Raw genomic sequence first — 11,892 nt, forward strand, 5'->3', positions numbered from 1 at the left:
CCTCCTCCAACCCCCCACCCCAGGGCCCGTGGGCACCGGCCCGTTTTCCCCCAGCCCTTTTTGGCACTGCCTCACAAGGCCAGGCACAGAGAAGTGATGGACGCCCCTGTATTCTGGGGAAGATGTCCTCCCCAGTCAGGCTTCTGCCCACAGCCTCTGGGCAACCAGCGCGAGGTGACCCCCCTTGAGCAGGGCGGTTGGACAAGACCGGATGATCTCCACAGGGCCCTTCCAAGCCCAGCCAGTCTGTGATTCCGTGAACTCACCTTCATCTGGGCCACCAGCCCCTCCAGCTGCTTGAGCTCCTGGTGGTGGTTTTCGAAAGAGCGTGCCACGTCACAGTTCTGGGAAGAGGAGCGGGACACAGGCGCTGAGCCCCGGACACAGGCACTGAGCCCCTGGCACAGCCCCAGCCGCTGCAGCTGGGGGACGTGGGCAGAGGAGGGGACACTGACCTCCACGCTGAGCTCGTCCATGGTTTTCTGCAGCTCCTGCTGCTTCTTCCCCTGCATGGGGAAAGGAGGGGTCAGCGGCTCAGGTCTCGCAGCCCCAGACCCAGGGACAAGGGGAACGCTCCACACCTACCAGACACCGCAGCATCTCCTTGTGCCTTTGTGTCTCAGCAGAACACTGGGCCAGGCGCTCCCGCAGCATGCGGAGGTCTTGCTTCACCGCTTCTGCCTGCATGGCTGCACCTGCGTGCCGGTAGCCAGCGAGGTGTGAGGGGCACGGCCGCTGCCACTGTCAGGCATAGACGCTCGCGGGGCCAGTCCCCAAGCACAGGCACACCCACGCTCTCTCACGCACCGGACACAGCCACGCACATGCAGAGACAGGGATGCCCAGGGCTGGCACGGGAGCCTCCCCCCAGCGAGGGGCACCGTCAGCCGTCACCAGGGGCCGCTGAGGAGGGAAGGAGCTTCCCCATGCCTGCCGTGTCGGGCGCCTGGAGGCCCCGCCTGCTGGCGGGGCTGCCCTGCCGCGGGGCCTCTGCGACACCTCCGGTCTCACCATCCTGCCCTGTGAGGCCGCAACGCCCGCAACCCCGGGACCCCCTTCCTTTTTGTCCCCCACCAGCCCCAGCAGCACACGCGGCCTCCCCACCTGGGCCTGCCTCGGCCCAGGCTACTGCCTTCCCCCCACTGCTCACAGCCACACACAGACCCCGGCAACCCCCTCGCCCAGCCGCGGGCTGCGGGGACCGTGGGGATACTCTGCCCTCACCCTCCTCTCCCCCGTCAGGGACCTTCCACTGCACGGCGGACGCGGGACAGGTCGTTGGCGGGTACTCTCCAAACTCCTGCCCAGCAGCACCGAGGTTCTCCCCCAGATGCTCCCCCGCCTCTGGGAGCAGCCCCCTTTGTACCCGCCAGGGCGCCCGTGTCACAAGCCCACAGTGACGTCACGGTGACACGGCCACCGCTGCGCACTGTGACGCGGCCATCACCTCCCTGGGGCTGGCGCCAAGAGCTGATGTGGGGCCCAGCCACGGCCACCGGGGAAACAGGGCATCACTCTCAGCACCCGCTCTTAGTGCTGGGGCAGGAGTGACTGCGGGCGCCGTGTGTTGGCGTCTCCCTGTGGGGTTTGCCTGTTCCTTCACCGTCCGGCGGTCACAGGTCCCCACCCAGGACAAAGCACGAGCCAGGCTGCGCAGGTTCTCCCAGCAGGCGCGTGCAGACAATCACACACGCGCGTGTATGCACCACAGGTGTGCATGTGTGCGTGGACAGCAACACCGCGTGGGCTCTAGCACAGGGCTCAAGCATGCAGCCCCTGTTTGGATCCAGCATGCAGCCCCGGGGCAGATCTTCAGCCTGGGAAGGGGAAAAATAAAGACTAGCCCTCTGCTGTAGCCCAGGCAGACCCCATGCTTGCAGGCTGCCAAGAGGAAAGGGGTCGCTCACTTGCTCTGGGAGCCGCGGCTGCAGGCACATGGCGGGACACCAGGAGGAAAGGGTGGGGGCACGCCTGAGGAGGCAGGGACCCACGTGCTTCAGCTCTGGCCCTTCGAGCGGCTGCGTGCAGCGGTGCCGCATTGAGGAGTTGGCAGGCCGGGTGGCTCCAGCCTCCGTCCGACAGGGCCTTTCCCCTGGGCAGCGAAACCTGCGAGCGGCTGGAGAAGCTGGCAGGGAGCAGCCGGGGCTGTGCCGGCCAGTGGCTGTGGGGTCAGCGGGGACAGGGCTTTGGGGACAGGGCCACCGGCTACAAGGTTGGACCCCACGGGATGGGGTGCAACCGTCAACAGGTCCATGGGGACAGCAGCGCTGGGGATGGGGACAGGGTGCCACGGGGCTGTGGGGCCACCAGGCATGGGAGCATGGGGAGGGAGGGAGACCGGGGCTGTGGGGCTGTGGGGAGGGAGAAAGGCACAGGCTGGGGGGCTGTGGCATGGGAGGAGGGGTGTGGGGGCCACAGGGGCTGTGGGCAGAACAGGGGGTCTAGGGGGCTGTGGGTGATAACGTTTACCGGCTCCGTGTAAATGCGTCCCCGGCTGCTGGAGCCTGAGTAGTCTCAGACACGCTATAGAGGGTCTGGCCTGCACATGGCGAAACGGTTGCAGAAAAGGTGGAGTAAAAAACCGACCGTGGCCTGAGAGGACCTGGGGTGTTTCCACCTGATTACACAGCATCCTCAATACTGCGGGGACGGAGGGAGGGAGGGCAGGGGAGGCGGGCACGCAGGGAGCCGGCTCGCGTCAGGCGGGCTGGCGGCGCCCAGTGCCTAGCAGATGAGACAGGGCCTGGCCTGGAGGGGCTGCGGGGACCAACACGCAGGGCAAGACCCTCTCCCTGCACCCCAACAAACACACCCGAGCACATGGAGGTAGAGATAGAAGAGGCTTTATTGGGGGGGCTGTCAAAAGGGCAGCAGCCCCTCACTGACCACGGGGAGGATCTTTCCCTGGGCGTACGCCAGGTGGGCGTAGGTCTCCTCAGGCAGCATGCGCAGCAGCAGGCGGTAGAAGAGCTCGGGGTCGTACCAGGAGGCGTAGAGCACTGCAGCAGCCAGAGAGAAGCCGACGGCCAGCTGCAGGCCGACCAAGAGCAGGCAGAGCCTCCTGTGGGTGAGAAGAGGCATGGGAGACAGGGCAAGGTGGATGCATCCCCACCCCTCTTGCCTATGGGATGGAGGGGGCTCTTTCTGGGAGCCCCACGGGCCAGAGGAAACCAAAGCTGAGCACTTCCCAGCTGCAAAGCCAAGCCCACAGCCAGCCAGCAGCTCCCCAGCTGCCTGGAATTGTGAGCCCCGCGGCTGGAGCAGGTGTTCGGCCCATCCCACCCGCTGCCCAGGAGCGGGCCCCAGGACACAGGGCACCCAGCGGGGACACTCACCGCAGCCAATTAATGAAGCCGCGTCTCCTCGACGGCATGTCCCTCTCCTGCAGGTCAAGACAGAGCAAGGACACTTGTCAAGCACTGCCGCACGGCCGGGAGAGCTAGAGTTGCGCGGTGCCCCTGGCCTCCGCCTTGCGCAGGCGGATAGCCCATGTGTGGCTGAGACCTCCATGGACCCCTCTCCCCAGGGAGACCCACGCTGGCCGGGGCAGGGGCTGGCACAGGCTCTCCCGCTTACCAGCTGTGCTTCCGACGCCTCCGGCAAGCACAGTCCCCGGCGCCTCTGCCTCCTTCTTCCTCTGCTGCTGGCTGCAGACAACAAGGGCTTGGCTGGACGAGTTACAGGCCTCCATGGCCACGTGAGGGGGCCCCTTCCAAACATACGGCACCCCAGGCAGGGATTGGACTCCCCTGTCACAGCGCGTGCTGCACATTCCCCCCACCCCGCTGCGTGACACAAGCACTGGCAGCCCCGTAACACCGGGTGCTGCAGAGACCCCCCTGGACACCCGTGTGGGGCGAGGGACTGAACTCACCAGGCCTCTTCCTGCGCCTGTGCCTCCTCAAGTTTCTTGATTTCCTGACGCAGCCCCTGGGAGAAGGAAGGGTCCGAGTCCCTGAGCCCGCGGCGGCCCTCCTCCAACCCCCCCACCCCAGGGCCCGTGGGCACCGGCCCGTTTTCCCCCCAGCCCTTTTTGGCACTGCTTCACAAGGCCAGGCACAGAGAAGTGATGGAGCCCCCTGTATTCTGGGGAAGATGTCCTCCCCAGTCAGGCTTCTGCCCACAGCCTCTGGGCAACCAGCGCGAGGTGACCCCCCTTGAGCAGGGCGGTTTGGACAAGACCAGATGATCTCCACAGGGCCCTTCCAAGCCCAGCCAGTCTGTGATTCCGTGAACTCACCTTCATCTGGGCCACCAGCCCCTCCAGCTGCTTGAGCTCCTGGTGGTGGTTTTCGAAAGAGCGTGCCACGTCACAGTTCTGGGAAGAGGAGTGGGACACAGGCGCTGAGACCCCGGACACAGGGCACTGAGCCCCTGGCACAGCCCCAGCCGCTGCAGCTGGGGGACGTGGGCAGAGGAGGGGACACTGACCTCCACGCTGAGCTCGTCCATGGTTTTCTGCAGCTCCTGCTGCTTCTTCCCCTGCATGGGGAAAGGAGGGGTCAGCGGCTCAGGTCTCGCAGCCCCAGACCCAGGGACAAGGGGAACGCTCCACACCTACCAGACACCGCAGCATCTCCTTGTGCCTTTGTGTCTCAGCAGAACACTGGGCCAGGCGCTCCCGCAGCATGCGGAGGTCTTGCTTCACCGCTTCTGCCTGCATGGCTGCACCTGCGTGCCGGTAGCCAGCGGGTGTGAGGGGCACGGCCGCTGCCACTGTCAGGCATAGACGCTCGCGGGGCCAGTCCCCAAGCACAGGCACACCCACGCTCTCTCACGCACCGGACACAGCCACGCACATGCAGAGACAGGGATGCCCAGGGCTGGCACGGGAGCCTCCCCCCAGCGAGGGGCACCGTCAGCCGTCACCAGGGGCCGCTGAGGAGGGAAGGAGCTTCCCCATGCCTGCCGTGCCGGGCGCCTGGAGGCCCCGCCTGCTGGCGGGGCTGCCCTGCCGCGGGGCCTCTGCGACACCTCCGACACCATCCTGCCCTGTGAGGCCGCAACGCCCGCAACCCCGGGACCCCCTTCCTTTTGGTCCCCCACCAGCCCCAGCAGCACATGCGGCCTCCCCACCTGGGCCTGCCTCGGCCCAGGCTACTGCCTTCCCCCCACTGCTCACAGCCACACACAGACCCCCGGCAACCCCCTCGCCCAGCCGCGGGCTGCGGGGACTGTGGGGATACTCTGCCCTCACCCTCCTCTCCCCCGTCAGGGACCTTCCACTGCACGGCGGACGCGGGACAGGTCGTTGGCGGGTACTCTCCAAACTCCTGCCCAGCAGCACCGAGGTTCTCCCCCAGATGCTCCCCCGCCTCTGGGAGCAGCCCCCTTTGTACCCGCCAGGGCGCCCGTGTCACAAGCCCACAGTGACGTCACGGTGACACGGCCACCGCTGCGCACTGTGACGCGGCCATCACCTCCCTGGGGCTGGCGCCAAGAGCTGATGTGGGGCCCAGCCACGGCCACCGGGGAAACAGGGCATCACTCTCAGCACCCGCTCTTAGTGCTGGGGCAGGAGTGACTGCGGGCGCCGTGTGTTGGCGTCTCCCTGTGGGGTTTGCCTGTTCCTTCACCGTCCGGCGGTCACAGGTCCCCACCCAGGACAAAGCACGAGCCAGGCTGCGCAGGTTCTCCCAGCAGGCGCGTGCAGACAATCACACACGCGCGTGTATGCACCACAGGTGTGCATGTGTGCGTGGACAGCAACACCGCGTGGGCTCTAGCACAGGGCTCAAGCATGCAGCCCCTGTTTGGATCCAGCATGCAGCCCCGGGGCAGATCTTCAGCCCGGGAAGGGGAAAAATAAAGACTAGCCCTCTGCTGTAGCCCAGGCAGACCCCATGCTTGCAGGCTGCCAAGAGGAAAGGGGTCGCTCACTTGCTCTGGGAGCCGCGGCTGCAGGCACATGGCGGGACACCAGGAGGAAAGGGTGGGGCCACGCCTGAGGAGGCAGGGACCCACGTGCTTCAGCTCTGGCCCTTCGAGCGGCTGCGTGCAGCGGTGCCACATTGAGGAGTTGGCAGGCCGGGTGGCTCCAGCCTCCGTCCGACAGGGCCTTTCCCCTGGGCAGCGAAACCTGCGAGCGGCTGGAGAAGCTGGCAGGGAGCAGCCGGGGCTGTGCCGGCCAGTGGCTGTGGGGTCAGCGGGGACAGGGCTTTGGGGACAGGGCCACCGGCTACAAGGTTGGACCCCACGGGATGGGGTGCAACCGTCAACGGGTCCATGGGGACAGCAGCGCTGGGGATGGGACAGGGTGCCACGGGGCTGTGGGGCCACCAGGCATGGGAGCATGGGGAGGGAGGGAGACCGGGGCTGTGGGGCTGTGGGGAGGGAGAAGGGCACAGGCTGGGGGGCTGTGGCATGGGAGGAGGGGTGTGGGGGCCACAGGGGCTGTGGGCAGAACGGGGGGTCTAGGGGGCTGTGGGTGATAACGTTTACCGGCTCCGTGTAAATGCGTCCCCGGCTGCTGGAGCCTGAGTAGTCTCAGACACGCTATAGAGGGTCTGGCCTGCACATGGCGAAACGGTTGCAGAAAAGGTGGAGTAAAAAACCGACCGTGGCCTGAGAGGACCTGGGGTGTTTCCACCTGATTACACAGCATCCTCAATACTGCGGGGACGGAGGGAGGGAGGGCAGGGGAGGCGGGCACGCAGGGAGCCGGCTCGCGTCAGGCGGGCTGGCGGCGCCCAGTGCCTAGCAGATGAGACAGGGCCTGGCCTGGAGGGGCTGCGGGGACCAACACGCAGGGCAAGACCCTCTCCCTGCACCCCAACAAACACACCCGAGCACATGGAGGTAGAGATAGAAGAGGCTTTATTGGGGGGGCTGTCAAAAGGGCAGCAGCCCCTCACTGACCACGGGGAGGATCTTTCCCTGGGCGTACGCCAGGTGGGCGTAGGTCTCCTCAGGCAGCACGCGCAGCAGCAGGCGGTAGAAGAGCTTGGGGTCGGACCAGGAGGCGAAGAGCACCGCAGCAGCCAGAGAGAAGCCGACGGCCAGCTGCAGGCCGACCAAGAGCAGGCAGAGCCACCTGTGGGTCAGAAGAGGCATGGGAGACAGGGCAAGGTGGATGCATCCCCACCCCTCTTGCCTATGGGATGGAGGGGGCTCTTTCTGGGAGCCCCACGGGCCAGAGGAAACCAAAGCTGAGCACTTCCCAGCTGCAAAGCCAAGCCCACAGCCGGCCAGCAGCTCCCCAGCTGCCTGGAATTGTGAGCCCCGCCGGCTGGAGCAGGTGTTCGGCCCATCCCACCCGCTGCCCAGGAGCGGGCCCCAGGACACAGGGCACCCAGCGGGGACACTCACCGCAGCCAATTAATGAAGCCGCGTCTCCTCGACGGCATGTCCCTCTCCTGCAGGTCAAGACAGAGCAAGGACACTTGTCAAGCACTGCCGCACGGCCGGGAGAGCTGGAGTTGCGCGGTGCCCCTGGCCTCCGCCTTGCGCAGGCGGATAGCCCATGTGTGGCTGAGACCTCCATGGACCCCTCTCCCCAGGGAGACCCACGCTGGCCGGGGCAGGGGCTGGCACAGGCTCTCCCGCTTACCAGCTGTGCTTCCGATGCCTCCGGCAGCACAGTCCCCAGCGCCTCTGCCTCCTTCTTCCTCTGCTGCTGGCTGCAGACAACAAGGGCTTGGTTGGACGAGTTACAGGCCTCCATGGCCACGTGAGGGGGCCCCTTCCAAACATACGGCACCCCAGGCAGGGATTGGACTCCCCTGTCACACCGTGTGCTGCACATTCCCCCCACCCCGCTGCGTGACACAAGCACTGGCAGCCCCGTAACACCGGGTGCTGCAGAGACCCCCCTGGACACCCGTGTGGGGCGAGGGACTGAACTCACCAGGCCTCTTCCTGCGCCTGTGCCTCCTCAAGTTTCTTGATTTCCTGACGCAGCCCCTGGGAGAAGGAAGGGTCCGAGTCCCTGAGCCCGCGGCGGCCCTCCTCCAACCCCCCACCCCAGGGCCCGTGGGCACCGGCCTGTTTTCCCCCAGCCCTTTTTGGCACTGTCTCACAAGGCCAGGCACAGAGAAGTGATGGACGCCCCTGTATTCTGGGGAAGATGTCCTCCCCAGTCAGGCTTCTGCCCACAGCCTCTGGGCAACCAGCGCGAGGTGACCCCCCTTGAGCAGGGCGGTTGGACAAGACCGGATGATCTCCACAGGGCCCTTCCAAGCCCAGCCAGTCTGTGATTCCGTGAACTCACCTTCATCTGGGCCACCAGCCCCTCCAGCTGCTTGAGCTCCTGGTGGTGGTTTTCGAAAGAGCGTGCCACGTCACAGTTCTGGGAAGAGGAGCGGGACACAGGCGCTGAGCCCCGGACACAGGCACTGAGCCCCTGGCACAGCCCCAGCCGCTGCAGCTGGGGGACGTGGGCAGAGGAGGGGACACTGACCTCCACGCTGAGCTCGTCCATGGTTTTCTGCAGCTCCTGCTGCTTCTTCCCCTGCATGGGGAAAGGAGGGGTCAGCGGCTCAGGTCTCGCAGCCCCAGACCCAGGGACAAGGGGAACGCTCCACACCTACCAGACACCGCAGCATCTCCTTGTGCCTTTGTGTCTCAGCAGAACACTGGGCCAGGCGCTCCCGCAGCATGCGGAGGTCTTGCTTCACCGCTTCTGCCTGCATGGCTGCACCTGCGTGCCGGTAGCCAGCGAGGTGTGAGGGGCACGGCCGCTGCCACTGTCAGGCATAGACGCTCGCGGGGCCAGTCCCCAAGCACAGGCACACCCACGCTCTCTCACGCACCGGACACAGCCACGCACATGCAGAGACAGGGATGCCCAGGGCTGGCACGGGAGCCTCCCCCCAGCGAGGGGCACCGTCAGCCGTCACCAGGGGCCGCTGAGGAGGGAAGGAGCTTCCCCATGCCTGCCGTGTCGGGCGCCTGGAGGCCCCGCCTGCTGGCGGGGCTGCCCTGCCGCGGGGCCTCTGCGAAACCTCCGGTCTCACCATCCTGCCCTGTGAGGCCGCAACGCCCGCAACCCCGGGACCCCCTTCCTTTTGGTCCCCCACCAGCCCCAGCAGCACACGCGGCCTCCCCACCTGGGCCTGCCTCGGCCCAGGCTACTGCCTTCCCCCCACTGCTCACAGCCACACACAGACCCCGGCAACCCCCTCGCCCAGCCGCGGGCTGCGGGGACCGTGGGGATACTCTGCCCTCACCCTCCTCTCCCCCGTCAGGGACCTTCCACTGCACGGCGGACGCGGGACAGGTCGTTGGCGGGTACTCTCCAAACTCCTGCCCAGCAGCACCGAGGTTCTCCCCCAGATGCTCCCCCGCCTCTGGGAGCAGCCCCCTTTGTACCCGCCAGGGCGCCCGTGTCACAAGCCCACAGTGACGTCACGGTGACACGGCCACCGCTGCGCACTGTGACGCGGCCATCACCTCCCTGGGGCTGGCGCCAAGAGCTGATGTGGGGCCCAGCCACGGCCACCGGGGAAACAGGGCATCACTCTCAGCACCCGCTCTTAGTGCTGGGGCAGGAGTGACTGCGGGCGCCGTGTGTTGGCGTCTCCCTGTGGGGTTTGCCTGTTCCTTCACCGTCCGGCGGTCACAGGTCCCCACCCAGGACAAAGCACGAGCCAGGCTGCGCAGGTTCTCCCAGCAGGCGCGTGCAGACAATCACACACGCGCGTGTATGCACCACAGGTGTGCATGTGTGCGTGGACAGCAACACCGCGTGGGCTCTAGCACAGGGCTCAAGCATGCAGCCCCTGTTTGGATCCAGCATGCAGCCCCGGGGCAGATCTTCAGCCCGGGAAGGGGAAAAATAAAGACTAGCCCTCTGCTGTAGCCCAGGCAGACCCCATGCTTGCAGGCTGCCAAGAGGAAAGGGGTCGCTCACTTGCTCTGGGAGCCGCGGCTGCAGGCACATGGCGGGACACCAGGAGGAAAGGGTGGGGGCACGCCTGAGGAGGCAGGGACCCACGTGCTTCAGCTCTGGCCCTTCGAGCGGCTGCGTGCAGCGGTGCCGCATTGAGGAGTTGGCAGGCCGGGTGGCTCCAGCCTCCGTCCGACAGGGCCTTTCCCCTGGGCAGCGAAACCTGCGAGCGGCTGGAGAAGCTGGCAGGGAGCAGCCGGGGCTGTGCCGGCCAGTGGCTGTGGGGTCAGCGGGGACAGGGCTTTGGGGACAGGGCCACCGGCTACAAGGTTGGACCCCACGGGATGGGGTGCAACCGTCAACAGGTCCATGGGGACAGCAGCGCTGGGGATGGGGACAGGGTGCCACGGGGCTGTGGGGCCACCAGGCATGGGAGCATGGGGAGGGAGGGAGACCGGGGCTGTGGGGCTGTGGGGAGGGAGAAAGGCACAGGCTGGGGGGCTGTGGCATGGGAGGAGGGGTGTGGGGGCCACAGGGGCTGTGGGCAGAACGGGGGGTCTAGGGGGCTGTGGGTGATAACGTTTACCGGCTCCGTGTAAATGCGTCCCCGGCTGCTGGAGCCTGAGTAGTCTCAGACACGCTATAGAGGGTCTGGCCTGCACATGGCGAAACGGTTGCAGAAAAGGTGGAGTAAAAAACCGACCGTGGCCTGAGAGGACCTGGGGTGTTTCCACCTGATTACACAGCATCCTCAATACTGCGGGGACGGAGGGAGGGAGGGCAGGGGAGGCGGGCACGGAGGGAGCCGGCTCGCGTCAGGCGGGCTGGCGGCGCCCAGTGCCTAGCAGATGAGACAGGGCCTGGCCTGGAGGGGCTGCGGGGACCAACACGCAGGGCAAGACCCTCTCCCTGCACCCCAACAAACACACCCGAGCACATGGAGGTAGAGATAGAAGAGGCTTTATTGGGGGGGCTGTCAAAAGGGCAGCAGCCCCTCACTGACCACGGGGAGGATCTTTCCCTGGGCGTACGCCAGGTGGGCGTAGGTCTCCTCAGGCAGCATGCGCAGCAGCAGGCGGTAGAAGAGCTCGGGGTCGTACCAGGAGGCGTAGAGCACTGCAGCAGCCAGAGAGAAGCCGACGGCCAGCTGCAGGCCGACCAAGAGCAGGCAGAGCCTCCTGTGGGTGAGAAGAGGCATGGGAGACAGGGCAAGGTGGATGCATCCCCACCCCTCTTGCCTATGGGATGGAGGGGGCTCTTACTGGGAGCCCCACGGGCCAGAGGAAACCAAAGCTGAGCACTTCCCAGCTGCAAAGCCAAGCCCACAGCCAGCCAGCAGCTCCCCAGCTGCCTGGAATTGTGAGCCCCGCCGGCTGGAGCAGGTGTTCGGCCCATCCCACCCGCTGCCCAGGAGCGGGCCCCAGGACACAGGGCACCCAGCGGGGACACTCACCGCAGCCAATTAATGAAGCCGCGTCTCCTCGACGGCATGTCCCTCTCCTGCAGGTCAAGACAGAGCAAGGACACTTGTCAAGCACTGCCGCACGGCCGGGAGAGCTAGAGTTGCGCGGTGCCCCTGGCCTCCGCCTTGCGCAGGCGGATAGCCCATGTGTGGCTGAGACCTCCATGGACCCCTCTCCCCAGGGAGACCCACGCTGGCCGGGGCAGGGGCTGGCACAGGCTCTCCCGCTTACCAGCTGTGCTTCCGATGCCTCCGGCAGCACAGTCCCCAGCGCCTCTGCCTCCTTCTTCCTCTGCTGCTGGCTGCAGACAACAAGGGCTTGGTTGGACGAGTTACAGGCCTCCATGGCCACGTGAGGGGGCCCCTTCCAAACATACGGCACCCCAGGCAGGGATTGGACTCCCCTGTCACACCGTGTGCTGCACATTCCCCCCACCCCGCTGCGTGACACAAGCACTGGCAGCCCCGTAACACCGGGTGCTGCAGAGACCCCCCTGGACACCCGTGTGGGGCGAGGGACTGAACTCACCAGGCCTCTTCCTGCGCCTGTGCCTCCTCAAGTTTCTTGATTTCCTGACGCAGCCCCTGGGAGAAGGAAGGGTCA

At 66.4% G+C, this 11,892-nt stretch overlaps 3 protein-coding genes and 1 long non-coding RNA gene across 4 annotated transcripts in view; 1 reads left to right on the plus strand and 3 right to left on the minus strand.

The window, feature by feature from the left end:
• Positions 1–11,892, plus strand: part of LOC132320358 (dynactin subunit 2-like) — a 197,292-nt gene that overhangs the window by 140,216 nt on the left and 45,184 nt on the right. The window lies entirely within an intron of this gene.
• DCTN2 (dynactin subunit 2) overlaps positions 1–11,892 on the minus strand; it is an 88,166-nt gene that overhangs the window by 65,536 nt on the left and 10,738 nt on the right.
• Positions 3,019–3,601, minus strand: LOC132320317 (uncharacterized). The gene is made up of 3 exons (XR_009484555.1): positions 3,577–3,601; positions 3,336–3,382; positions 3,019–3,061 (listed from the first exon to the last, which is right to left on the minus strand). It is a non-coding gene; the product is annotated as an uncharacterized LOC132320317 (long non-coding RNA).
• The window catches only part of LOC132320322 (molybdate-anion transporter-like), a 1,447-nt gene continuing 938 nt past the window's right edge, over positions 11,384–11,892 (minus strand). The window contains 3 exon segments of the mRNA XM_059832597.1: positions 11,384–11,413; positions 11,521–11,590; positions 11,818–11,873. Of these exon segments, the coding sequence (XP_059688580.1) occupies positions 11,384–11,413; positions 11,521–11,590; positions 11,818–11,873 (156 nt within the window).

The sequence above is a fragment of the Gavia stellata genome, chromosome 35 (genome assembly GCF_030936135.1).
Source record: "Gavia stellata isolate bGavSte3 chromosome 35, bGavSte3.hap2, whole genome shotgun sequence".
NCBI lineage: Eukaryota > Metazoa > Chordata > Aves > Gaviiformes > Gaviidae > Gavia > Gavia stellata.